Genomic DNA, 24,931 nt, shown 5'->3' on the forward strand with positions numbered 1-24,931 from the left:
TTGATGTCAGAGAAATCATGTCAAGTGTCTGTGATCACTGCTTATATATACAAGTTAGGACAAAGTGCAATGATGCTTCCTGATGATGCGTTTATGGTCCGGTAATTGTTTCCTTTTTTTTTTTTTTTTTTTTTTTTTTCTTCAAATGAACTTTATTTAGAACAATAACAATGACAATCTCAAAGAGACAAGTGACATATTGAATCAATTGTTTCCTTTTGTGTATTGCCTTTTCCTACGGACAAGTACTGCAAACGTGCTGCAGTGCAGTCCTCCAAAATCCCAACTGCACATTCCTAGTGGTGGATGACGTAGATGACGTTGTGCGTCGGTCAAACGGTGATTGGTTGAGAGGTGGGCCGAAACAGGGAAGGAAAGGACAGATGACTTCCACCAGGAGCAAGAGACGAGCTAAAAAATAATAATGAATACAGCAAGAGAGGCACAGACAGCGGCTGTAGAGGACGCTTTTCATTTCCTTTAACACTGTGTTTCACTTCAGCTCTTTGTATTCTGTAACTTCAGTGTTGTCCACGGCTGGCTGAGTAGCCCACTCACCTGTAGCCTGCCACCTATTTTCGGCACTGCCTCCGTCGACAACAGACGCTCTCTGCAGGTAGACGTGTCGTCCACGGACTGCCAACGCGTTACCACTACTGTATAATGTACACCGATATATAAGTCACACCCCACTGTATGCTCGAGTCACACTGTAGCTTATTTCATATACGCCCAGAGGTGAACTTGAGATAAAGCTGTGAGAGCAACAGTCCAACAATTTCATGCGAACCAAGGATGTCGACGAGTGAGGACCCAGAGATAGTTATAATAGGATGTGGAGTATCGGGTATAGCAGCGGCTCACCGGCTTGTCAAAGCTGGATATCGTCATGTGCGGATACTTGAGGCGACTGGAAGAAGCGGGGGACGAATAAAAACGGCAGCTCTGGGTAAGTTTATATGTAGTTTCTGTTTTAGTCCGTTTCTACTTTACACTGTCAGAATATCAGAAACCAACTAAATTAAATCCTTAGTAAGAACAACATTAATTCCTAAGTGTGAGCATCTTTTGCAGACAATCTAGGATAAGCAATCCAACATGTTCTTGTCTCTTTTAATCACCTGCTGCTGTCAGCATCTTCTGTTGTACTTCTTTTCAGTTTCAGTGTTTGGACTGTTGTGCAACTTTCTGATGTTTTCCGAATGGTGAAACAACACAAAAATTATGCCAGTGCATACAGACACCTCACATTAAAGTTTTTACAGGACATTATGCAGTACCGTGAAAAACTAAGTGCATCTTAGCAACCAGTGCAATGAAAGTCTGGATGAACCTCACTAAAAGAATATTTTAAAAAAAGGTTTTGGCAGTCTGCTGTAGGATCCAGGTGTGACCTGGGCACCTTGCAGTGGTTGAGTCGATCTCTGTATGCCAACGTATTCTAAAGTCAAATGTGAGTCTGTCTCTCTGACAAGCTAAAGCTTGGCCCAAAGTAGGTCAGACAACAGGACCGTGATCCCAAGCACAGCAGCAAATCTAAAGCAGAATAGCTGAAAAAGAAAAGAATCGAGGTGCTGCAATGTCTCAGTCAACTTCCAGACCTCAACACGATTAAATGTGGGACCTTAACAGAGCTGTGCTTTAATGAATGCCCACCAACCTCAATAAACTGAAGCAACATTGTAAAGAAGAGTTGGCCAAAGTTCCTCCACAAAGACGTGAGAGACTACTAAAGTCATGCAGAAAAGAATAACTTCAAGTTATTGCTGCTACACGTGGTTCTTCCAGCTGTTGACTCATGGGGTGTGTTTAGTTTTTCTCAGAATTACAAAGAGTTCTGTGAAACCTGATCTACTAGTACAATGGCCTCCCATCATCAAGATAATTATGCTGTCAACTTAATCTTTGGTCAGTTTACTGTCATTGTGCAAGTAAATGTACACAAAGACTTGTTTTTCTTTGACAGGTAACACCATTACAGAGATTGGTGCAGCTTACATTCATGGCCCATCTGAGAAGAACCCATTGTTTTGTCTGGCTCGTGACTATGGCCTCTTGCCTCCAGAAGCCCTCAATCCAGAGAACCAGGCCGTAGACGTGGATGAAGATCCTCCCTTGGTCCCCAACTGGTTCAGCAGTTCAGGTCACCAGAGATAGTAGCACAAGTGTACTTCAGCACATCACATCATCGTATATAATAATAGCGTGCATGATAAGCTGTGGTTGTTATTACAACTTTAAATTCTGTCCCAAAGGTCAGAGGCTGAGTGCAGAAAGCATGGAACCAGCTGAGGAGCTGTTTTCTGAGATTTTGGATAACACTTCAAAATTTCAAAATCCCAAAAACACATCCTGGAAGAGTGTAGGACATTTCATGCGAACAAAGGTACATTGTTTTGAATTATGCTTGTTGCTGATGATATCAAAACCTGTACAAAAAAACCCAAAAAAAAAACCTGTTTGTTGAAATTTTGTGCAGGCGCAGAACCAAGCAGCAGGAAGGTGGAAAGATAAGGATGAAACCACCAGGCAGCTGCTTCTCTCTGCCTTCAGTACTATGCTGAAGTTTGAGTGCTGTGGAAGTGCCACTCATAGCATGGATGACATAGACCTGGCAGGGTTTTCTATGTTTAAGAGCCTACGTGGCGTGGACTGCACGCTTCCAAGGTTTGTGCATCATTGTATGCATGAAGGGTGTTAACATAAATGCCATTCATTTACTCGTCGTTTGCTCACCTGTAGCAATTTAAGTTTATGCCCTCACCACCAAGTGCTGTCAATGAGTAAAGCTGCATTGATTAATACTGAGTTATTAAAGTGGCAGTGATTTAGATCCTTAGTCCTTTAGATTGTTTCTTTTGTTTAATCCTCTGATCAGCCTGTATGAGAACCTTCTGTGGTTTTCATTATAGCAATTAGCTATTTATTTATTTATTGTCTGGTTTTACAAGAACAAAGCTAATTTATCCACAATAAAGACTAAGACAATGAAACACAGGTGCCTTGATGTCTGTAAGTACGTACTAAATAAATATAAAATGCTCTTGACTGCTCTAGTTTCACCCAGTTAATCTCTATAATTTGTTATTTATTCACTACAGATTATATTTGAAGTAGCCAAACAGGATTCATGGACATGTCCTTGAGCTAACTTTGAGACATTTTTTGCACTCTGCCATATTAAAAGTCATGGGTCTGATTTCCATTCGCTGCACCTTAATTCATTTAGAGAATCACTAACCACGACTAAGTCTTGAAAGACTATGAAATAACCAGGAACGCATGCTGAAACAACTTTAAGGTTGTATACTATTTTTGTTGTTTTTCTCTGGGTTCACAAACAAGACGTTTTTGAGAGGATGTAAATCTGACTGTAGATAGTATAAAAAATTTTAGATTTCAAGCCTTTTTCATTTTAATTTTGATGATTATGACGTATAGGCCATGAAAATCAGAAATCCAGCATCTGAAATTGTTAGACTGTGTGATTAGGTTTCACTTTAAGTGTTTGGAATATAGATAAAATAATATATATGCAAAGGTCACACTATTCTATTCTTTGGCGCCCTAATCTAATGAACCTCAATAGTAAGCAGTGAATCAACTTTTGCACACTTCATGGACACTCATCATCACTTTGTCATTATCAACAGCTATGATTATCACATCTAATATAAAATACAAATGTACTACAGATGCTGCATCATGGTCATCTTAGTTTGTCTTATCTTGCAGAGGATTTGAGCGCCTAATCGAGAACTTGATGTCTGAACTCCCCTCTGATTTGGTGACTTACAATTGCCCTGTGCGCTGTGTCCACTGGAGCAACACAGAGGGTGGCTTAAGTCCTGTGACGGTTGAGTGTGAGAATGGGAAGAGGATTGCTGCTGATCACGTTATTGTCACTGTGCCCTTAGGTAAACTTCTTTTCATATACTTTATCTTGTTTTTCGTCTCTCTGTATGGAATTGAGTATTTGTAAATTACATGTTACGACCAATATCAGAGCTTAATCTTAATGGGGGGTTTTTGGTAGCGTTATTTTAACAATGGAGCACAGACCAAGTTAGATTTAACCCTCTGCTGCAGTTTATGCAATTTTTAATACGTTTTCTTTTTGTCAGGATATCTGAAGAAGCACCACTCCACTCTGTTCCACCCTCCTCTCCCGGCCCACAAGCTGAAGTCAATCGAGACACTAGGATTTGGAACATGTGACAAAATATTTGTGGAGTTTGAATCGCCGTGGTGGGATGCTGATTGTGAAATCATCTACCTCGTGTGGGAAGACGAGGTTTGTAGTTCAGCGGCCAGAATAGTTTCATAAGTATGTACAGAACCTGTGTCTTAATAACAGGTTGACAGATATTTTTAAACTTTCTTGCACAAATTTAAAGATATGAACCTGTTTCTTTGTTTATATGTATATGATGCAATAAAATAAGTTCTCTCAGAAATGCTGCCTAGTAACAATAGAGACATTGTGTGAACTTGTGCTTTAGAGCCAGAGATCAGAGAGGACATAAACCCTTTTGTGTTTTCAGGAGACTGTGTCAGACCAAGTGTCAGATGTGAGTAAATCCTGGATAAGGAAGTTGGTGACATTCACTGTGCATAAACCTTCTGAAAAGTAAGTGACATGTTAATCTGAGGGACCATTAATGATTTTTCCCTCCTATAAGCTTTCCTTTGCAATTCAAACCAGCATTCTGACTTCTCTTGTTAATTAACACAAACTCTCAGGGGTAGCCATGTTCTGTGCGGCTGGATTTGTGGCCATGAGGCAGAGTATATGGAGACACTTCCTGAGGAGAAAGTGAGAGAATCAATCACAAAGCTCGTCCGTACATTCACAGGTAAGTTTTATATCTGATCTAAACCGTGTAGCTCTTTCCTCTATAGCATAATTAAAGATAAAAAATAAATATCAAAGAGACTAATGATTAAAAAAAAATAGTTTTTATACCTAAGAAAACTTCTCTGTATGCACAAGCATCACGACAGTTCAATTTTTTGTTAGAAATCTATAAAACATCTCATTGTTATAGGAATAAAACAAGTTCAGGTAATAAAGAGTATGTATGCAGATATAATGGCATTAAATCGAGCAGCAAACGTGTATGACTATTACCTAAATATCTTTATGTCTTACAGCAATAAGACTGAGTTTGTGGTTGAAACTGCTAATATAATATTGGCACAAATTGTATTTATATTTTAAAAAGCTGATAGTCATCACACTCTTACTTATATATAACATATTAATATTGGGAAAATAGTTCAGTATAGAATTATGAAACCAGGTCAGATTGCAGAGTTTATTGTCTGATGTTGACATGCCTGAAACAGGCCACTGTGCAGATGACAATTGATTGTAGAAAACTATGCAGCTATTTTACTTGATTGAAACCTTCTAGTGCAGAAATGTACATGTTAGACCGAGTATTGAATAGGTATTGAATGGGCACCATTAAGGTAGAAGCTACCTGGTTTATGCCCAAGTGAAGACCCAAATCACCTGGACACTACGTCAGGAAGGGCACCCATAATAATCTGTCAAATCAAATATACAGAGTTGCCTAATGTGGCAACACCTTTTGGAAAGGGGAGCATCTAAAAGTAGCTTAAGGCTTTTCTGCAAGAAATATTCTTCTCAGATAACTGATCCATAGTGGTCAGCTGCTGCCTTTTAATAAACCAGAATGTTTGTCGTGTCACAACCCGGCTCAAAAGACGTGACAAGCAAGTGGGAGACCACACACAGGCTTTTAAAGGCTGTAAGATATTTTTAATGAAATAAGGTAAAGAAACTTATTACTTACTTAGTTATGGCTGTTGTATTATTTAACTTGTGGTTAACAAGTTAAATAATACAACAGCCATAACCGAAGAACAAAATGAACATAATGAGTGCCAGACAAAGAGAGACAGCCATGGTTCAGTCAAGGTGTCTTTATATACTAGGACTGGCCTTCTCAGGTGTGCTGCATCTATAACTGGGTCAGCTCCACCTACCTGCAAGAAACAGGCAACAAGAAAACAAGAACACAAGGCCACCCCACTGGCTGTCACAGGGGACAGATTGGAGGGGCAGGCTGTATAAGGCACTGCCTGCTGAAATGAGCTAGGAAATAGTTACTGATATACAGTATTCAAGTCCCAAAAAGCTGTCATACATAGAGGGAAGGCTTTAATATGTAGTAAAAGTAATTTATTTATATCTGGGGGGTTTTTATATTTCCTGAAGTGGTTGAGCCTTGGTTATTTCATATTTGTGTGTAGGAAACGGCACCATCACACCAAAGAGAATCCTGTGTTCCCGGTGGTTCACTGATCCCTGGACATACGGTTCCTACTGTCACCCAGCCATAGGCTGTACAGCCAAGGACCTGAAGAACATGATGGAACCTCTGCCTTCACAGGAAACTCTGTCACAGGTACAGAATGTCTTGAGCCACCTCTTAATTTTTGCTAATATTTTGCTTCTAAGGAGCCAGACTTTCATGTCATTTTTCTAAAGTGGTCTTGAGTAAGAGTTCTCTGGGCTTTTTTGAATTTCTTTAAAAATGTTCAATCCAGTCCTGGTACCTGACCATTTTCAAAGGAGTGTTTTGTCCATTAAAACCCATTTTAAATGGTATCCTTTAGCGCTTTGTTACTAGCAGCCTGTTGAAAAAAGGCATCATTTGTTCACATTTGATTATTCAATCTATAAAAAATGCCAGTGATAACACAGTTTGATAAGAATTGCTACTAGAAAACGTGACATATCTTGGCATGGTGTGCAGCATATGAACTATTAGTAAATCAAGTGAGTCATATTGCCCAGGGAAGTACTGACTTCTGTTACTTTATAGTTAGACAGAAAGTGACAAAATATAACCTTGAAAAATGTTTCTCACTTTTACTGCTTGTGTGTTTCAGCCCCTGCAGGTGTTGTTTGCCGGAGAGGCAACCCATCCTTGCTTTTACTCCACCGTCCATGGAGCAATTCTCACTGGGTGGAGAGAAGCAGATAGACTCATCACTCACTACTGGGCTTCTGTTAGCCCATGAATTCCCTGTAATCTAAGAAATTTAAAGATAAAGACTTTTCTTTTAGCTTTTTTTTTTTTTTTTTTTTTACTAAAAAACAATCAGATAAGTCTTTTATCTTTTCTGACTGCTCTTTAGTCAGATAAGATAAAAGACAAATCTTATCTGTGTCTTATCTGGTGACACTGAGTAATCATAGTGGTTGTCTGTTCGCACTAAAAACCACAGTGCTGAATATGGGAAAAAAGAGGGCTTGTGGCATAGTTATGTTGAAATCTGGAGTTCCACTCCTTATCTGGGTTTAAAGGTTGACACATTACATTATACATTAGTCATTGCTAACATGTTCCCAAGGGAACTTTTACTGGTGGGGTTGTTGGTAATATTAATGCAAGTAAAATTATGTTTTTGTTGTGATTTTAAAAATAAGAATATGCACAAACTGAATCAACAACAGCCAACAATTTTAATAAAAAATATCAAAGAATAAGAGCACTGAACAATTTTAGTGTATTATGAACAAATAAGACACAGCCAACCATGGCATACCATAAAAACGACCGGTAGATCACAAGTGACTTAATCGCTACAGGCAAGCAGTAGTTGGGCAGGTGCTTGGATAAAATTTGCAAAGCAAAGCAGGTACAATAGAAAAAATACACATGGCAGGCAAACTAGCAGGAAATTATTGAAAAGTGGGTCAGTGTGGCGTGGGGTTAGTGATGCAACCCTTAGTGAGTGTGACTCAGGACAGAATTGATTAAAAATGGGAAAACGAGCAGATATGGATGAAGTAAGCTAGATAAAATGTAGCTATGTAATAGCTTTATTTTCCATAGTGGAAATATTCATACATAAATGCATTCCCTGGACATCGCCACTATTTCCCGATGCATTATAAGCACAAATCAAAGTCTAGTTCAAATCATCTGTTTTAAACCACAATCAGGACCAATGACTGTAGTAGTTGCTTGTGTGTTTTTATCTTTCTATAGAGTAAAAAGACCACAAATATAATGTGTGATTCAGATGCAGAATAGCTCATTTCCTCAATAGGGAAAACACCAAATCATTGAAACATTACATTAAACTCAAAATAATGATATATTTGCATTTTCTAAAGAACCGCGGTCCTCCTAATATTTAGAAACATGTAATGATTTTGTTTCATTTTATGCAAACATAATTTATTAGATTCCCTATAATAAAACTTAAGTAAATGACAGGAGAAGCACTTTGCTTTACTTGTCACAAGTGGACAAAAGGGCTCTATCCAGGTTTGTGATTGTGTTTTTAATGAATAAATAAAATCAAACATGGACACATTGTAGTGTGTTTACTGTGTTTATTTATGCAAGTAAATTAATGTCTACTGTGGTGGCAGATTTCTTTTTTCATATATTAATCACATATTTAATTATATCACATTAGTTGTAGTAATATCACTTTCTCACTTTACCATAGTAAGAGCACTCCTGCCACTACTTTACATGCATGTGGAAAGTTAACACAGTGAGGCCATTGTAATGGGAGACATTAAACAGATAGTGAGACTTCTTCTGCTTATCAGGGATGTAAATCCTTAGGTGAAGGCTAAGCAGAAAACAAGGTCATAATTCTCTCTGTGCAGGAGGAGGTATAGCCCCCCGTGAGAGGGGCCAACATGTTAGAGTTTGTGCAATGTTCTTTGTCTGTGTGTCTGTATATAAGATGTAAGGGCGGTGGCCACAAGGCAGAGATGGTCCTGGTGTTTCACTGGGATACTCTCTCCACATTGCAATGTGTTTATTAAACCCACTTCAAATCAGGCTCACTGGGTTTGTTGCAGGTTATTGTTAAAATTTCCATAACAATTTGGCGTCACGAACAGGATTCCTCACGTGGGTTTCGCTGAATCGCAGGTACGCGGTGACTGGCCATCCTGGGGGAAAATTGCCCCAGTCCCACCGTTCTTTTCAAAAAAAATGGGGGGGAACCACTAGAGGCCTTCAGCGACTCAGACATGCAGGAATTTAACGAACTATGAGGAAAGAAATGGAAAAAGAATCTGCAACGGTGAGCTGTTTTGATTTGGGGGGAGTTTTCAAGCGGACCGCAAAAAGGGAAAACCTCAAAAAAGCGACGCCTAAATTATGGATTGTCGTGGGAAGGACCTTTCTGTCCTTGGGAAGGACTCTTCTGTCCTTGGGTTTATGGTTTTTAGCACTTTGTACCGAAGCAAAGGCTGCAGAGGGGACGCCCGGCTGCAATTGGGTGCTGAGCTCAGCAAAGCGGCTACAGGAGCCGTGGGGAGGTTGTGTCCCTGGAGGTGGTCTGGGTGAAAACTCCAAATGGGTGAAGTATGTGTTGTGTAAGAGAAAGATATTGACAGGGATAAGAGTTTGTTTTTTTGTTTGTAGTTTTTTTTGTTGTTGTTGCTTTTGTTGTTTTTTTTTTTGTTTTTTGTTTTGGATGGACCACTGGGAGGGAAACTTCAGGAATACGACGCCTGATTTCAGGACTGTTGTGGGAAGGACTCTGTCCTTAGTTTATGGTGTTTAACACTTTTGAACCACAAGGAAAAGGCTGGACGGCGAATGCGCTTGTCCACAAAGCTGAGGTCAGCAGTACGGCCTCCTCTGGGTGGTCCGGGCAAATCCAGGTTTTGATTGCATGATTTTTTTTTCTCTTTCAGAAATATGGGAAAGAGTATGTGCAGTATGAAGTGTGTAGAAACTGAGGAATACAGTAAAGAGAAGTGTGTGTGTGTGTGTGTGTGTGTGAGAAGTGCTGTGGGTGTGTGTATATCCGAGAGTGATGGAAAGAGAGGTGTTAAAATGTGGATAGAAGAATAAGAGAGGGAAAGTGTTAATGAGCAGTGATGAAAATGATATTAAATAGATGTTTTAGTGTTTTTGTACAGGTGGCTACGGAACTGGATCAACGTCCTCCACAAGCACAGCGGCCGGAGCAAAATGATAGATTAACATAATTGGAACCACACCCAGCCGTGTTTTGGCTGAATATTACACAGCTTCACTCCATGTACACTGAAGAACAAGCTTCGAGGGCGATCGATCTCTCCCTGAAGACAAAATGCAGTTCGAGAGCAACGGCGTCAACTTCAAGACTCGACAATGTGAACACACAGCAACACTGCCCTGAACCTTAAAGGGTTCAGCAGCATTTACAAATACCATGGATGGATGGAAGTATGCGCTTCCAGCGTCATCACTGTGTGTGAATGGACTTGAGAAGACTGTCTGAGTTTCACATTTGCCATACTGGGAGCTGAAATGGCAAAGGAAGAGACTGAAAAGAGTGAAAGACAAAGCTGAAGAAGAACGGCCCACTGGCCCCCTGACACGCCACAACTATGAACTGCTGCAGATGCAGGAGAGAGACAGAAGCTGTGAGAAGTGGGGAGAAGAGAGCATGGAGTTAAAATGAAGTCTGTTGTTGTTAATGTGAGAACACATGAAAATTGGAAAACTGTGGCCAGCTTTTCTTGTGGAGGTTGATAAAGAGTCCGTAGGATTGCAACAAAGGTAAAACTAAAACGCACACAAACACACATAAACAGAGAAATGTGAAGGAAAGGCAGTTCTAAGGACATGCCCTGCTGAATCTGCAGCTCCACTGCACACACACGTATTAAACCTGCCTACTAACACACATTGTTTCACTTGTTTCATTGGCAATTTTTTTTACTTAATACAAGATATTTTAGCTTGAAATAAGCGAAAAAATCTGCCAATGAAACAAGTGAAAATTGTCTAGTTTTTTTTCTAGTTTTAAGATTTACTGTCTTGAAACAAGTTCCTTTAGCTTACTGAAATGTTGCCCTTTAGCTGATTCTGTCTTGTTTTAAGTGTAATGAGATGATTTTGACTAGAAATAAGACAAATACTCTTGGTAAGATTTTGAGTTTTTGCAGTGCTCCCCACGTGTTCACCTTATGAGGTCACCAAATACTCTTGTCTTTATTGGTTTATGCATAAAGAGAGCAGGAACTTTCTCACTTGCACCTCAGCAAAGGTGTTTTTCTCTTCTGTACTAGAAGCACCAAGGTTAATCATAAACCAGGATTACCAGGATCCAGGTGCATTCTAGGGCACCCAGGCGTTTCAGGCTTTCTGTCATTTGAAATGAAAATGTTAGTATGTTATATAGATCAAAATACCAGCTAACTATAAGAACCTTGATGTGAGTCATCTGTTTGAACATACACTGTCTGTGTTCTCTAATACTCTGAAGTTTAATACTGAGAAACTGCAGGATACAACTTTAATTATTAACTGACAAGTGAGGTCTTTGTTTTTTGGAAATACAAATACATTTCCTCAAAGTCACCAAATAAAATACTCAATGTGTAATGAAGTGTATTTTATTTAAGAAAGCCACTAAAGACAAATAAAGTAGCTCTCTATGAATATATAAGGTGATGTCATGTGATCAGCTATAGCGAGGCATGCAAACTTTTCTTCTGTCAAAATAGTATGTGTGTGTCTGTGTGTGTATAAGTAAATAAACAGTGTTTATTTACTTATACACATTTACTTATATCATATGTGACTTCCTCTCCCAGGACCTGGGAGAGGAAGTCACATATGATGTGAGTATGGGCTTTGTGCCACTACTCTTCTTTTATCTTGTGCGCGTGACTTCTTTTTTATTTTTTTCTCTCTTTTTTCTGTAGACACACAACAAAACCATGGCGCAATGATAGACAGTTGGGTTATAATTAGCAAGCTGAGAAATATGGGCTCAAAATGTGGTCATAAATATTTTGTACTTGTAAATCAGTTTTGTACTTGTAAATCAGTTTTGTACTTGTAAATCAGGATTTGTATGTGTAAAAAGAATTTGTGTGTGTAAAAAAGATTTGCGTGTGTGTAAAAAAGATTTGTATGCGTAAAAAGAATTTGTGTGTGTGTAAAAAAGATTTGTATGTGTAAAAAGAATGTGTGTGTGCATAAAAAAGATTTGTATGTGTAAAAAGAATTTGTGTGTGCGTAAAAAAGATTTGTGTGCGGACTTGTGTGCCAAAGAAACCCTGCAAGTTACAAGTACGAATTTTGACCCTATTTTTCTTCCTTTCATCTGATTGGTCAATGTCATGTCAATCACAAATGTAACAAACCAATCAGAGAACAGATGGGTTTGGCTGTCGGAGGGGCACTTTTTTGAACGGCAGGTCCTTGAAGGGTAATACAGTTTGAAGCTGGAGGATCTGTATATAAATATCCGATAGCAGCTAGGTCCGCTAACTTTCAGCAGCTGTTGAAAGGATAAAGTTGTGGTATGTCAGTGGTTAGAAATACCATTATTACTTTAGGATTGGTTTAACACAAAGTCAGGGCTGACCCGGGACCATTGCTGTGAGTCACAGTGCGCAGCATAAAAGTCCTTTCACATCAGATGCAGGATGTGCTGCTAATGCTAACTAAAAGCAAAGGATCCAGAATTTGTTGCGCTGGCTGCTGAGCTCTGTGGTTTCTTGCAGCAGCTCTACCTGTACTAGATGCACCTGCTCCTTGTCGTTTCTATCTCTGACTTTATGTCCTCTACAAGAGTTTCTGCTTTTTTTGCTAGTTCTTCAAATGTTCAATAAAAACATGTATGCTAATTCATAACGAAGAAAGCTTTGTAATGAAGACTGTCATTTCCAAAACACTGCCCGCCCTCCCCCCCGCGGTCCGCAGCGCTGTTGAAAAGGCTGTGGAAGTCCCTGTATTAAACACGTAGACCTGTGACACAAAAATCACCAAACTCGGACGACCACAGACTGTTTTCTTTCGTGGTGATGAAGGAAAACGCTGGGTTAGCATGTAAAAAGGCATTTATTCCCTTCAAAGACCTGCAGTTCAAAAAAAGCGCCTCTCCGACAGCCAAACCCATCTGTTCTCTGATTGGATTGTTACATTTGTATTGACATGACATTGACCAATCAGATGAAAGGAAGAAAAATAGGGTCAAAATTCGTACTTATAACTTGCAGTCCACTGATTTACAAGTACAAAATATTTATGACCACATTTTGAGCCCATAGAGAAAAGATTTCCTGTTTAGGGACTGATGTAACAATGGCTAACATGACTAAATCTGTAATGTGACAACACTGTGTAATATAAATAAGGTTGCTGCTGGGTACATTCCCTAAATAGTCTATCATTTGAATCACTCTAAATTAAGAAAGGCAACACTATTTTTGCACAAGTAAACAAAAGTTTTACCTTATTTAAAATAATAACTAAAAGCCAAATCTTCCTTGTCTGATTTCTGTTCATTGTCAACTACTGTTGAAAAACTCCAAGTATAATCATGTTTGCTGCAGTAATTTCTTTTGAGCCTTTGAATACTGGTTTAATTTTCAGTATGAAAAACATATGCTCATACAAAATTCCTGATAAGCACCAGAGTCTGCCTTTCCTGCAAATGGATAAGATATCCTGTTGCATTGCTATATATTAAACTAACTAAATATTTATGCATGGAAGTTAGTAGAAACTATAAGCAGACATTGGATTTATATAGCTGAACATTTCTGGTTTCTGATTGTGGTCAATAAAAGCAAGTTTTATTGATCATTGCAACTGAACTTGTTGCATGCATGTAAATGTTCCATTTAAAAAAAAAAGGATTACATTTCTGAAAAGTAATTTCAAAAACATCAGCTATTGTCTGAAGATGGTTAAGCTTTTAAAGATATATCATTTGCATCTATAAACAATGACTGATTCACAAAACAGGAGGTCTTGAACCACATATCCGTGATCCAGATAAAACTGCTACATAGGAAGCTGTGAAAACCTGGCCTTTGCACCCTAGCTGAGAGACTGGCAACTGATTAGCAGTAAACCAAAAATAAAAACAATTGTAATGATTTGCATTCACCAAAGAGCTACTGTGTGGACCTTGACATTATGACTGTTTTATCAAGTGGTGTTCCTGTTGTTGTAAATTTACTTACAATCCCATCTCTGAACCCAAAAACAAAACTTTTTATCATATTTTAATATCATCTTAAAATTAAAGGGAGTAAATCAATATTAAATACAATGTTCTGCATATAAGTTCAAATGCCATTTAGAAACACTTATTGTAATTCGCTGTTTTCGTGTGTGTGTAAATAACAAACACAGGCCATTTGTTAAAGCATTTTTTTACTGTAATAGCAGCCTCTAGTGGCCATTGAAATACTGATGCACAAAAACAATTTCTGTAGGGACAACCTAAGCAGAACCATCTGTGTGAAAAAATTACACCGGTGCAGAAATGACAAAATTGCAAGACCCAAACCAATGAAACCATCTTTCATCTTGTCTATCGATTAAATTAACTGGGAAACTGGGGTAAACTACACACTCATTGGCTCACAGTTTGATTGACAAGTCGATAGGCAATGTAAACAGGCTTAGTGAGCTCTAATCAGAACCATAATTTACAAAATGAGCTTTTATTCCATTTAGTATCATACAAATAATCTGAAAAAAAGTTTACTGAGGTCACAGGTCAAGTGGGGGGCAAGGAGGACTGAAAATTTAAAAGTACAGCAGTAAAAAATTTCCCACGTGTGGGACTAATAAAAGTTTATCTTATCTTACAATGTGCAAAGTTGGCAGTGACAGTTAGAGAGACCTAACCTCTCTAAGGAGGTTCCATCCGACTCAAAGGGGACAGAATCATGCCAGGAAAATTATGAATTATTTTTCTAGGAGTGCAAAAAGAAAAAAAGAAGAGGAAAAAACAAATGTGGTCACTGGCATTTCTGGAGTAATAAACACCTGGATTTTATAGGACTGTTAGTACTATTAGGAGTGTGAGATTATAAAAAAATAGAGATGAACGCTGGTTGGAGGGGTCCCCTGTGAATTTTTGCTTAAGTCCATCCCAACAGCAGCCTGCTGACCAGTTAAAAGAATGGAGTTTTAAGGCACTTCCAACTTTTCAAATTAGGAACTGGTAGCTAAATCTATCAAGAGGCCACTGGAGAAACTGGGACTTTTGGCACTTCAGCACTGGTTTCATTTTGCATTAGTTGCAGCTTGGTTGGGAGACGATCTCAGAAGAACATTAACATTTAACAAAAGAGCTTTAAAAGTTTTAAAAATCACCAAATTGCTGTTGGGGCAGATGTGTCTGTATATCATTTCAAAACTGTATTTCTCATTTTTATATTTCTCCTTTTATGGTCCTTTTTCCAGTTTGATGTCAGAGAAATCATGTCAAGTGTCTGTGGTCACTGCTTATATATACAAGTTAAGACAAAGTGCAATGATGCTTCCTGATGATGCGTTTATGGTCCGGTAATTGTTTCCTTTTTTTTTGTTTTGTTTTTTTGTTTTTTCAAATGAACTTTATTTAGAACAATAACAATGACAATCTCAAAGAGACAAGTGACATATTGAATCAATTGTTTCCTTTTGTGTATTGCCTTTTCCTACAGACAAGTACCGCAAACGTGCTGCAGTGCAGTCCTCCAAAATCCCAACTGCACGTTCCTAGTGGTGGATGACGTGGATGACGTTGTGCGTCGGTCAAACGGTGATTGGTTGAGAGGTGGGCCGAAACAGGGAAGGAAAGGACAGATGACTTCCACCAGGAGCAAGAGACGAGCTAAAAAATAATAATGAATACAGCAAGGCACAGACAGCGGCTGTAGAGGACGCTTTTCATTTCCTTTAACACTGTGTTTCACTTCAGCTCTTTGTATTCTGTAACTTCAGTGTTGTCCACGGCTGGCTGAGTAGCCCACACACCTGTAGCCTGCCACCTATTTTCGGCACTGCCTCCGTCGTCCACGGACTGCCAACGCGTTACCACTACTGTATAATGTACACCGATATATAAGTCACACCCCACTGTATGCTCGAGTCACACTGTAGCTCATTGGCGGAGCGGGGGGGTGGCTTACTGGGCTTAAGCCCGGGTTGTTTTTTCAGAAGCCCGGGGTCTTTTGGAGTGTAATTTTTTTCATAGTTAGTTGCCTGACTGACAACTGTATAAAACAAAAACTACACACAATATTCGAAGCACATAGCGCACACTGTGGGAATTTACGACTGTGCGTAAATTCCCCCTAATGTTGGTATGATCCGAGCTCAGGCACTAGGCGACTGAGCACCGCACTTGCGCACGTGAGCGGGGGGGGGGGGAGCGCAGCCAGGCAGACAGAGGAAAGCTTACCAAAGCAAATCATTCGTACTGTACAAATAATGTAAATATGACGGTGTATCACAAAAGATTGACATCAAACTCATCACTTGGCCCTTGCGTTACTTGCTCTTCGAGTGAATCAACAAATGGCGAAATGAAAAGCCGAACAACAATGCTGTTTTTTTAGAGAGTCTTACCTTATGTGTGTTTATTTCATATTTTCAGTTGTTACCCTCCACGGCTAAACAAAGCACAAAATCGGTTTCAGTTATCTACTGATGTACACAACAATGGACATTAGAGGGTTCTTTCAAAGAAAAAACTCAGGTAAATGCTATTTTATATATTATGCTTTGTATGTTGTTCAGTATATTTCTATGCAAATCAAGAGAATTTTCAATACACAGCAGTATATTCACAGTTGAACCCAGATATTTACATACACTTTAGGGAAAAAACATAAAAAACATTTATTTTTTTTTACTGTTAAACATCAATTTAGAGTAAACTTGTTTTGTTTTAGATAAATAAATATTGAAATATCTTTTGAATTAGTTAAATGTCAGAATAAAAAGAGAGAGAGAGCTGTCTATTTTAATCACTTTCATCAAATTTAGGGATATAAATAAAGTTTATTGTCTCTTTAATTAATAAGAAAACTCCAGATGATTCCATTCTGAGCTGAAGAAGCTTCTGATAGGTTAGTAGAGTCCATGTGAGTAAATTGGTGGCACACCTGCGGATGCATATAAGGCACCCCCAAAACACAGAGCCTGTTTCTTTGACATGGGAAAATCAAGAGATGTCAACCAAAACACCAGGAAAAGAATTGTGGCCCTCCATAAGTGTGGCTCAATTTTAAATACAATTTGGTGCCATTTGCAATAAAGAAATACAGACAATTTCTCTCTTTACTCTTAAATTTAACAAATATGTTTTTTATATTTATCAATCTAAAAAAATAAACATTTAGTCTGATTTGATGTTACAATTAAAAAAGTGTTTGTGTTTTTATCTGAAGAGTGTGTAAATATCTGGTTTCCACTGTATATTTGTTGATGTTGGTGTTTGGCTTGATTGTCAGCACAAAGAGGGAGAGAGAGGAACAGAGAGGGAGAGAGAGGGGAGAATGAGGACAGAACAGAGATGGAACAAGAGCCAGGTGAGACACACATGTTAGTCAAATGGTTGTTTGCCAAAAATCATGAGAACATGTATCTAGTGCCTAGTGTAACTTTTTAGATACCATTTGTTACTTTTCAAATTCTATATTTATTAAGTTATGCAGGCTTGTCTGCACAACAAGGCTAAATAATTATATAAACTTTTCTGAATCTAAATAGTGTACTTTGGTAGAATTAAAAAATAAGTGTAGTGCAGGTCTATGATGATTTTTAGTGCTACTATCATCTAGTTTTGATTCTGGTTCTGTTTTGGTTAAGTCCTAAGTAGTCCTGATTTTGAACCGTTGTAGTCCTGTTTTAATTCCCGATCAGTTCTGGGTCTGGTTGAATTGGGGTTTAGTCTGCGTGTCTTGATACAGCCCTGATTTTGTTCTGCCTTGCTGCTTAATTAAAAACTAGTTTAAGGTGTCCTGCATATGTGATTTTTTTTTTTTCTTAAATGAAGTCATTCTTTTTTTAACAAAACTCAAAACACAGCCTAATAAATCTTTAAGTCATTTCTAACCCCCCCCCCCACACACACACACACACACACACGCACACGCGTACTACCCTTCGGGGCTAAGCCCCGGGTGTACAAAATGTCTGGCTCCGCCTCTGCTGTAGCTTATTTCATACACGCCCAGAGGTGAACTTGAGATAAAGCTGTGAGAGCGACAGTCCTACAATTTCATGCAAACCAAGGATGTCGACGAGTGAGGACCCAGAGATAGTTATAATAGGATGTGGAGTATCGGGTATAGCAGCGGCTCACCGGCTTGTCAAAGCTGGATATCGTCATGTGCGGATACTTGAGGCGACTGGAAGAAGCGGGGGACGAATAAAAACAGCAGCTCTGGGTAAGTTTATATGTAGTTTCTGTTTTAGTCGGTTTCTACTTTACACTGTCAGAATATCAGAAACCAGCTAAATTAAATCCTTAGTAAGAACAACATTAATTCCTAAGTGTGAGCATCTTTTGCAGACAATCTAGGAGGATAAGCAATCCAACATGTTCTTGTCTCTTTTAATCACCTGCTGCTGTCAGCATCTTCTGTTGTACTTCTTTTCAGTTTCAGTATTTGGACTGTTGTGCAACTTTCTGATGTTTTCCGAATGGTGAAACAACACAAAAACTATGCCAGTGCATACAGACACCTCACATTAAACTTTTTACAGGACATTATGCAGTACCGTGAAAAACTAAGTGCATCTTAGCAACCAGGTGCAATGAAAGTCTGGATGAACCTCACTTAAAAAAAAAAAAAGGTTTTGGCAGTCTGCTGTAGGATCCAGGTGTGACCTGGGCACCTTGCAGTGGTTGAGTCGATCTCTGTGTGCCAACGTATTCTAAAGTCAAATGTGAGTCTGTCTCTCTGACAAGCTAAAGCTTGGCCCAAAGTAGGTCAGACAACAGGACCGTGATCCCAAGCACAGCAGCAAATCTAAAGCAGAATAGCTGAAAAAGAAAAGAATCGAGGTGCTGCAATGTCTCAGTCAACTTCCAGACCTCAACACGATTAAATGTGGGACCTTAACAGAGCTGTGCTTTAATGAATGCCCACCAACCTCAATAAACTGAAGCAACATTGTAAAGAAGAGTTGGCCAAAGTTCCTCCACAAAGACGTGAGAGACTACTAAAGTCATGCAGTCATGCAGAAAAGAATAACTTCAAGCTATTGCTGCTACAACTGGTTCTTCCAGCTTCCAGCTCATGGGCTGTCTTTAGTTTTTCTCAGAATTACAAAGAGTTCTGTGAAACCTGATCTACTAGTACAATGGCCTCCCATCATCAAGATAATTATGCTGTCAACTTAATCTTTGGTCAGTTTACTGTCATTGTGCAAGTAAATGTACACAAAGACTTGTTTTTCTTTGACAGGTAACACCATTACAGAGATTGGTGCGGCTTACATTCATGGCCCAACTGAGAAGAACCCATTGTTTTGTCTGGCTCGTGACTATGGCCTCTTGCCTCCAGAAGCCCTCAATCCAGAGAACCAGGCCGTAGACGTGGATGAAGATCCTCCCTTGGTCCCCAACTGGTTCAGCAGTTCAGGTCACCAGACATAGTAGCACAAGTGTACTTCAGCACATCACATCATCGTATATAATAATAGCGTGCATGGTAAGCTGTGGTTGTTATTACAACTTTAAATTCTGTCCCAAAGGTCAGAGGCTGAGTGCAGAAAGCATGGAACCAGCTGAGGAGCTGTTTCGTGAGATTTTGGATAACGCTTCAAAATTTCAAAATCCCCAAAACACATCCTGGAAGAGTTTAGGACATTTCATGCGAACAAAGGTGCATTGTTTTGAATTATGCTTGTTGCTGATGGTATAAAAACCTGTACAAAAAAACCACAAAAAAGAACTGTTTGTTGAAATTTTGTGCAGGCGCAGAACCAAGCAGCAGAAAGGTGGAAAGATGAGGATGAAACCACCAGGCAGCTGCTTCTCTCTGCCTTCAGTACTATGCTGAAGTTTGAGTGCTGTGGAAGTGCCACTCATAGCATGGATGACATAGACCTGGCAGGGTTTTCTATGTTTGAGAGCCTACGTGGTGTGGACTGCACGCTTCCAAGGTTTGTGCATCATTGTATGCATGAAGGATGTTAACATAAATGCCATTCATTTACTCGTCGTTTGCTCACCTGTAGCAATTTAAGTTTATGCCCTCACCACCAAGTGCTGTCAATGAGTAAAGCTGCATTGATTAATACTGAGTTATTAAAGTGGCAGTGATTTACATCCTTAGTCCCTTAATCCTTTGATCTAACTTTGAGACATTTTTTTAAAAGTCATGGGTTTGATTTCCATTCGCTGCACCTTAATTCATTTAGAGAATCATTAACCACGACTAAGTCTTGAAAGACTATGAAATAACCAGGAACACATGCTGAAACAACTTTAAGGTTGTATACTATTTTTGTTGTTCTTCTCTGGGTTCACAAACAAGACCTTTTTGAGAGGATGTAAATCTGACTGTAGATAGTATAAAAATTTTTAGATTTCAAGCCTTTTTCATTTTAATTTTGATGATTATGACGTATAGGCCATGAAAATCAGAAATCCAATATCTGAAATTGTGTGATTAGGTTTCACTTTAAGTGTTTGGAATATAGATAAAATAATATATATGCAAAGGTCACACTATTCTATTCTTTGGCGCCCTAATCTAATGAACCTCAATAGTAAGCAGTGAATCAACTTTTGCACACTTCATGGACACTCATCATCACTTTGTCATTATCAACAGCTATGATTATCACATCTAATATAAAATACAAATGTACTACAGATGCTGCATCATGGTCATCTTAGTTTATCTTATCTTGCAGAGGATTTGAGCGCCTAATCGAGAACTTGATGTCTGAACTCCCCTCTGATTTGGTGACCTACAATTGCCCTGTGCGCTGTGTCCACTGGAGCAACACAGAGGGTGGCTTAAGTCCTGTGACGGTTGAGTGTGAGAATGGGGAGAGGATTGCTGCTGATCACGTTATTGTCACTGTGCCCTTAGGTAAACTTCTTTTCATATACTTTATCCTGTTTTTCGTATCTCTAGATGAAATTGAGTAATTGTAAATTACTTGTTATGACCAATGTCAGAGCTTAATCTTGTGAGTGTTATTTTAACAATGGAGCACAGACCAAGTTAGATTTAACCCTCTGCTGCAGTTTATGCAATTTTTAATACGTTTTCTTTTTGTCAGGATATCTGAAGAAGCACCACTCCACTCTGTTCCACCCTCCTCTCCCGGCCCACAAGCTGAAGTCAATCGAGACACTAGGATTTGGAACATGTGACAAAATATTTGTGGAGTTTGAATCGCCGTGGTGGGATGCTGATTGTGAAATCATCTACCTCGTGTGGGAAGACGAGGTTTGTAGTTCAGCGGCCAGAATAGTTTCATAAGTATGTACAGAACCTGTGTCTTAATAACAGGTTGACAGGTATTTTTAAACTTTCTTGCACAATTTTAAAGATATGAACCTGTTTCTTTGTTTTTATATATATGATGCAATAAAATAAGTTCTCTCAGAAATGCTGCCTAGTAACAATAGAGACATTGTGTGAACTTGTGCTTTAGAGCCAGAGATCAGAGAGGACATAAACCCTTTTGTGTTTTCAGGCGACTGTGTCAGACCAAGTGTCAGATGTGAGTAAATCCTGGATAAGGAAGTTGGTGACATTCACTGTGCATAAACCTTCTGAAAAGTAAGTGACATGTTAATCTGAGGGACCATTAATGATTTTTCCCTCCTATAAGCTTTTCTTTGCAATTCAAACCAGCATTCTGACTTCTCTTGTTGATTAACACAAACTCTCAGGGGTAGCCATGTTCTGTGCGGCTGGATTTGTGGCCATGAGGCAGAGTATATGGAGACACTTCCTGAGGAGAAAGTGAGAGAATCAATCACAAAGCTCGTCCGTACATTCACAGGTAAGTTTTATATCTGATCTAAACCGTGTAGCTCTTTCCTCTATAGCATAATTAAAGATAAAAAATAAATATCAAAGAGACTAATGATTTTTAAAAAAAATAGTTGTTATACCTAAGAAAACTTCTCTGTATGCACAAGCATCACGACAGTTCAATTTTTTGTTAGAAATCTATAAAACATCTCATTGTTATAGGAATAAAACGAGTTCAGGTAATAAAGAGTATGTATGCAGATATAATGGCATTAAATCGAGCAGCAAACGTGTATGACTATTACCTAAATATCTTTATGTCTTACAGCAATAAGACTGAGTTTGTGGTTGAAACTGCTAATATAATATTGGCACAAATTGTATTTATATTTTAAAAAGCTGATAGTCATCACACTCTTACTTATATATAACATATTAATATTGGGAAAATAGTTCAGTATAGATTTATGAAACCAGGTCAGATTGCAGAGTTTATCCTCTGATGTTGACATGCCCGAAACAGGCCACTGTGCAGATGACAATTGATTGTAGAAAACTATGCAGCTATTTTACTTGATTGAAACCTTCTAGTGCAGAAATGTACATGTTAGAGTATTGAATAGGTATTGAATGGGCACCATTAAAGTAGAAGCTACCTGGTTTATGCCCAAGTGAACACACAAATCACCTGGACACTACGTCAGGAAGGGCACCCATAATAATCTGTCAAATCAAATATACAGAGCTGCCTGATGTGGCAACACCTTTTGGAAAGGGGAGCATCTAAAAGTAGCTTGAGGCTCAACTACAAGAAATATTCTTCTCAGGTAATTGATCCATAATTGATCCAGCTGCTGCTTTTTAATAAACCAGAATGTTTGGGGTGTATAAGGCACTGCCTGCTGAAATGAGCTAGGAAATAGTTACTGATATGCAGTATTCAAGTCCCACAAAGCTGTCATACATAGAGGGAAGGCTTTAATATGTAGTAAAAGTAATTTATTTATATCTGGGGGTTTTTTATATTTCCTGAAGTGGTTGAGCCTTGGTTATTTCATATTTGTGTGTAGGAAACAGTGCCATCACACCAAAGAGAATCCTGTGTTCCCGGTGGTTCACTGATCCCTGGACATACGGTTCCTACTGTCACCCAGCCATAGGCTGTACAGCCGAGGACCTGAAGAACATGATGGAACCTCTGCCTTCACAGGAAACTCTGTCACAGGTACAGAATGTCTTGAGCCACCTCTTAATTTTTGCTAATATTTTGCTTCTAAGGAGCCAGACTTTCATGTCATTGTTCTAAAGTGGTCTTGAGTAAGAGTTCTCTGGGCTTTTTTGAATTTCTTTAAAAATGTTCAATCCAGTCCTGGTACCTGACCATTTTCAAAGGAGCGTTTTGTCCGTTAAAACCCATTTTAAATGGTATCCTTTAGCGCTTTGTTACTAGCAGCCTGTTGAAAAAAAGCATCATTTGTTCACATTTGTTTATTCAATCTATAAAAAATGCCAGTGATAACACAGTTTGATAAGAATTGCTACTAGAAAACGTGACATATCTTGGCATGGTGTGCAGCATATGAACTATTAGTAAATCAAGTGAGTCATATTGCCCAGGGAAGTACTGACTTCTGTTACTTTATAGTTAGACAGAAAGTGACAAAATATAACCTTAAAAATTTTTTCTCACTTTTACTGCTTGTGTGTTTCAGCCCCTGCAGGTGTTGTTTGCTGGAGAGGCAACCCATCCTTACTTTTACTCCACTGTCCATGGAGCAATTCTCACTGGGTGGAGAGAAGCAGATAGACTCATCACTCACTACTAGGCTTCTGTTAGCCCATGAATTCCCTGTAATCTAAGAAATTTAAAGATAAAGACTTTTCTTTTAGCTTTTTTTTTTTTTTTTTACTAAAAAACAATCAGATAAGTCTTTTATCTTTTCTGACTGCTCTTTAGTCAGATAAGATAAAAGACAAATCTTATCTGTGTCTTATCTGGTGACACTGAGTAATCATAGTGGTTGTCTGTTCGCACTAAAAACCACAGTGCTGAATATGGGAAAAAAGAGGGCTTGTGGCATAGTTATGTTGAAATCTGGAGTTCCACTCCTTATCTGGGTTTAAAGGTTGACACATTACATTATACATTAGTCATTGCTAACATGTTGCCAAGGGAACTTTTACTGGTGGGGTTGTTGGTAATATTAATACAAGTAAAATTATGTTTTTGTTGTGATTTTAAAAATAAGAATATGCACAAACTGAATCAACAACAGCCAACAATTTTAATAAAAAATATCAAAGAATAAGAGCACTGAACAATTTTAGTGTATTATGAACAAATAAGACACAGCCAACCATGGCATACCATAAAAACGACAGGTAGATCACAAGTGACTTAATCGCTACAGGCAAGCAGTAGTTGGGCAGGTGCTTGGATAAAATTTGCAAAGCAAAGCAGGTACAATAGAAAAAATACACATGGCAGGCAAACTAGCAGGAAATTATTGAAAAGTGGGTCAGTGTGGCGTGGGGTTAGTGATACAACCCTTACTGAGTGTGACTCAGGACAGAATTGATTAAAAATGGGAAAACGAGCAGATATGGATGAAGTAAGCTAGATAAAATGTAGCTATGTAATAGCTTTATTTTCCATAGTGGAAATATTCATACATAAATGCATTCCCTGGACATCGCCACTATTTCCCGATGCATTATAAGCACAAATCAAGGTCTAGTTCAAATCATCTGTTTTAAACCACAATCAGGACCAATGACTGTAGTAGTTGCTTGTGTGTTTTTATCTTTCTATAGAGTAAAAAGACCACAAATATAATGTGTGATTCAGATGCAGAATAGCTCATTTCCCCAATAGGGAGAACACCAAATCATTGAAACATTACATTAAACTCAAAATAATGATATATTTGCATTTTCTAAAGAACCGCGGTCCTCCTAATATTTAGAAATATGTAATGATTTTGTTTCATTTTATGCAAACATAATTTATTAGATTCCCTATAATAAAACTTAAGTAAATGACAGGAGAAGCACTTTGCTTTACTTGTCACAAGTGGACAAAAGGGCTCTATCCAGGTTTGTGATTGTGTTTTTAATGAATAAATAAAATCAAACATGGACACATTGTAGTGTGTTTACTGTGTTTATTTATGCAAG

General features: G+C 38.5%; 2 protein-coding genes and 1 long non-coding RNA gene across 5 annotated transcripts; 2 read left to right on the forward strand and 1 right to left on the reverse strand.

The window, feature by feature from the left end:
- Positions 1-299: 299 nt before the first annotated feature.
- Positions 300-24,899, forward strand: LOC102080354 (peroxisomal N(1)-acetyl-spermine/spermidine oxidase). Of its 3 annotated transcripts, none has more exons than XM_025897226.1 (11): positions 300-726; positions 17,974-18,196; positions 19,220-19,396; positions 19,509-19,639; positions 19,732-19,919; positions 20,676-20,857; positions 21,051-21,220; positions 21,471-21,556; positions 21,670-21,782; positions 22,825-22,979; positions 23,467-24,899. In XM_025897226.1, exons 2-11 carry the CDS (start codon positions 18,043-18,045, stop codon positions 23,578-23,580), a joined length of 1,470 nt encoding a protein of 489 aa, XP_025753011.1. In that variant the 5' UTR covers positions 300-726; positions 17,974-18,042; the 3' UTR covers positions 23,581-24,899. The 3 variants fall into 3 exon arrangements, with proteins under 3 accessions (XP_025753011.1, XP_025753012.1, XP_019222200.1); XM_025897227.1 differs by lacking the exons at positions 300-726; positions 17,974-18,196 and adding exons at positions 16,437-16,500; positions 17,258-17,335; XM_019366655.2 differs by lacking the exon at positions 300-726 and having other exon boundaries at positions 17,766-18,196.
- LOC102079225 (peroxisomal N(1)-acetyl-spermine/spermidine oxidase) lies at positions 720-8,132 on the forward strand. The gene is made up of 10 exons (XM_019366653.2): positions 720-949; positions 1,967-2,143; positions 2,256-2,386; positions 2,480-2,667; positions 3,736-3,917; positions 4,125-4,294; positions 4,545-4,630; positions 4,744-4,856; positions 6,283-6,437; positions 6,925-8,132. Exons 1-10 carry the CDS (start codon positions 796-798, stop codon positions 7,054-7,056), a joined length of 1,488 nt encoding a protein of 495 aa, XP_019222198.1. The 5' UTR covers positions 720-795; the 3' UTR covers positions 7,057-8,132.
- LOC112841914 (uncharacterized) lies at positions 14,618-15,843 on the reverse strand. Its single transcript, XR_003213386.1, has 2 exons — positions 15,777-15,843; positions 14,618-15,633 (listed from the first exon to the last, which is right to left on the reverse strand). It is a non-coding gene; the product is annotated as an uncharacterized LOC112841914 (long non-coding RNA).
- Positions 24,900-24,931: the final 32 nt, after the last annotated feature.

The sequence above is a fragment of the Oreochromis niloticus genome, linkage group LG13 (genome assembly GCF_001858045.2).
Source record: "Oreochromis niloticus isolate F11D_XX linkage group LG13, O_niloticus_UMD_NMBU, whole genome shotgun sequence".
In the NCBI taxonomy this organism is placed as follows: Eukaryota; Metazoa; Chordata; class Actinopteri; order Cichliformes; family Cichlidae; genus Oreochromis; species Oreochromis niloticus.

Excerpts from the sequence above, each read along its gene's own strand:
- LOC102079225 (XM_019366653.2), top strand. The coding sequence starts at position 796 with ATGTCGACGAGTGAGGACCCAGAGATAGTTATAATAGGATGTGGAGTA. Across the intron at positions 950-1,966 it reads AATAAAAACGGCAGCTCTGG|GTAACACCATTACAGAGATT; the intron begins GTAAGTTTATAT and ends TTTCTTTGACAG. Across the intron at positions 2,144-2,255 it reads CAACTGGTTCAGCAGTTCAG|GTCAGAGGCTGAGTGCAGAA; the intron begins GTCACCAGAGAT and ends TCTGTCCCAAAG.
- LOC102080354 (XM_025897226.1), top strand. The coding sequence starts at position 18,043 with ATGTCGACGAGTGAGGACCCAGAGATAGTTATAATAGGATGTGGAGTA. Across the intron at positions 19,920-20,675 it reads GTGGACTGCACGCTTCCAAG|AGGATTTGAGCGCCTAATCG; the intron begins GTTTGTGCATCA and ends CTTATCTTGCAG. Across the intron at positions 22,980-23,466 it reads CACAGGAAACTCTGTCACAG|CCCCTGCAGGTGTTGTTTGC; the intron begins GTACAGAATGTC and ends TGTGTGTTTCAG.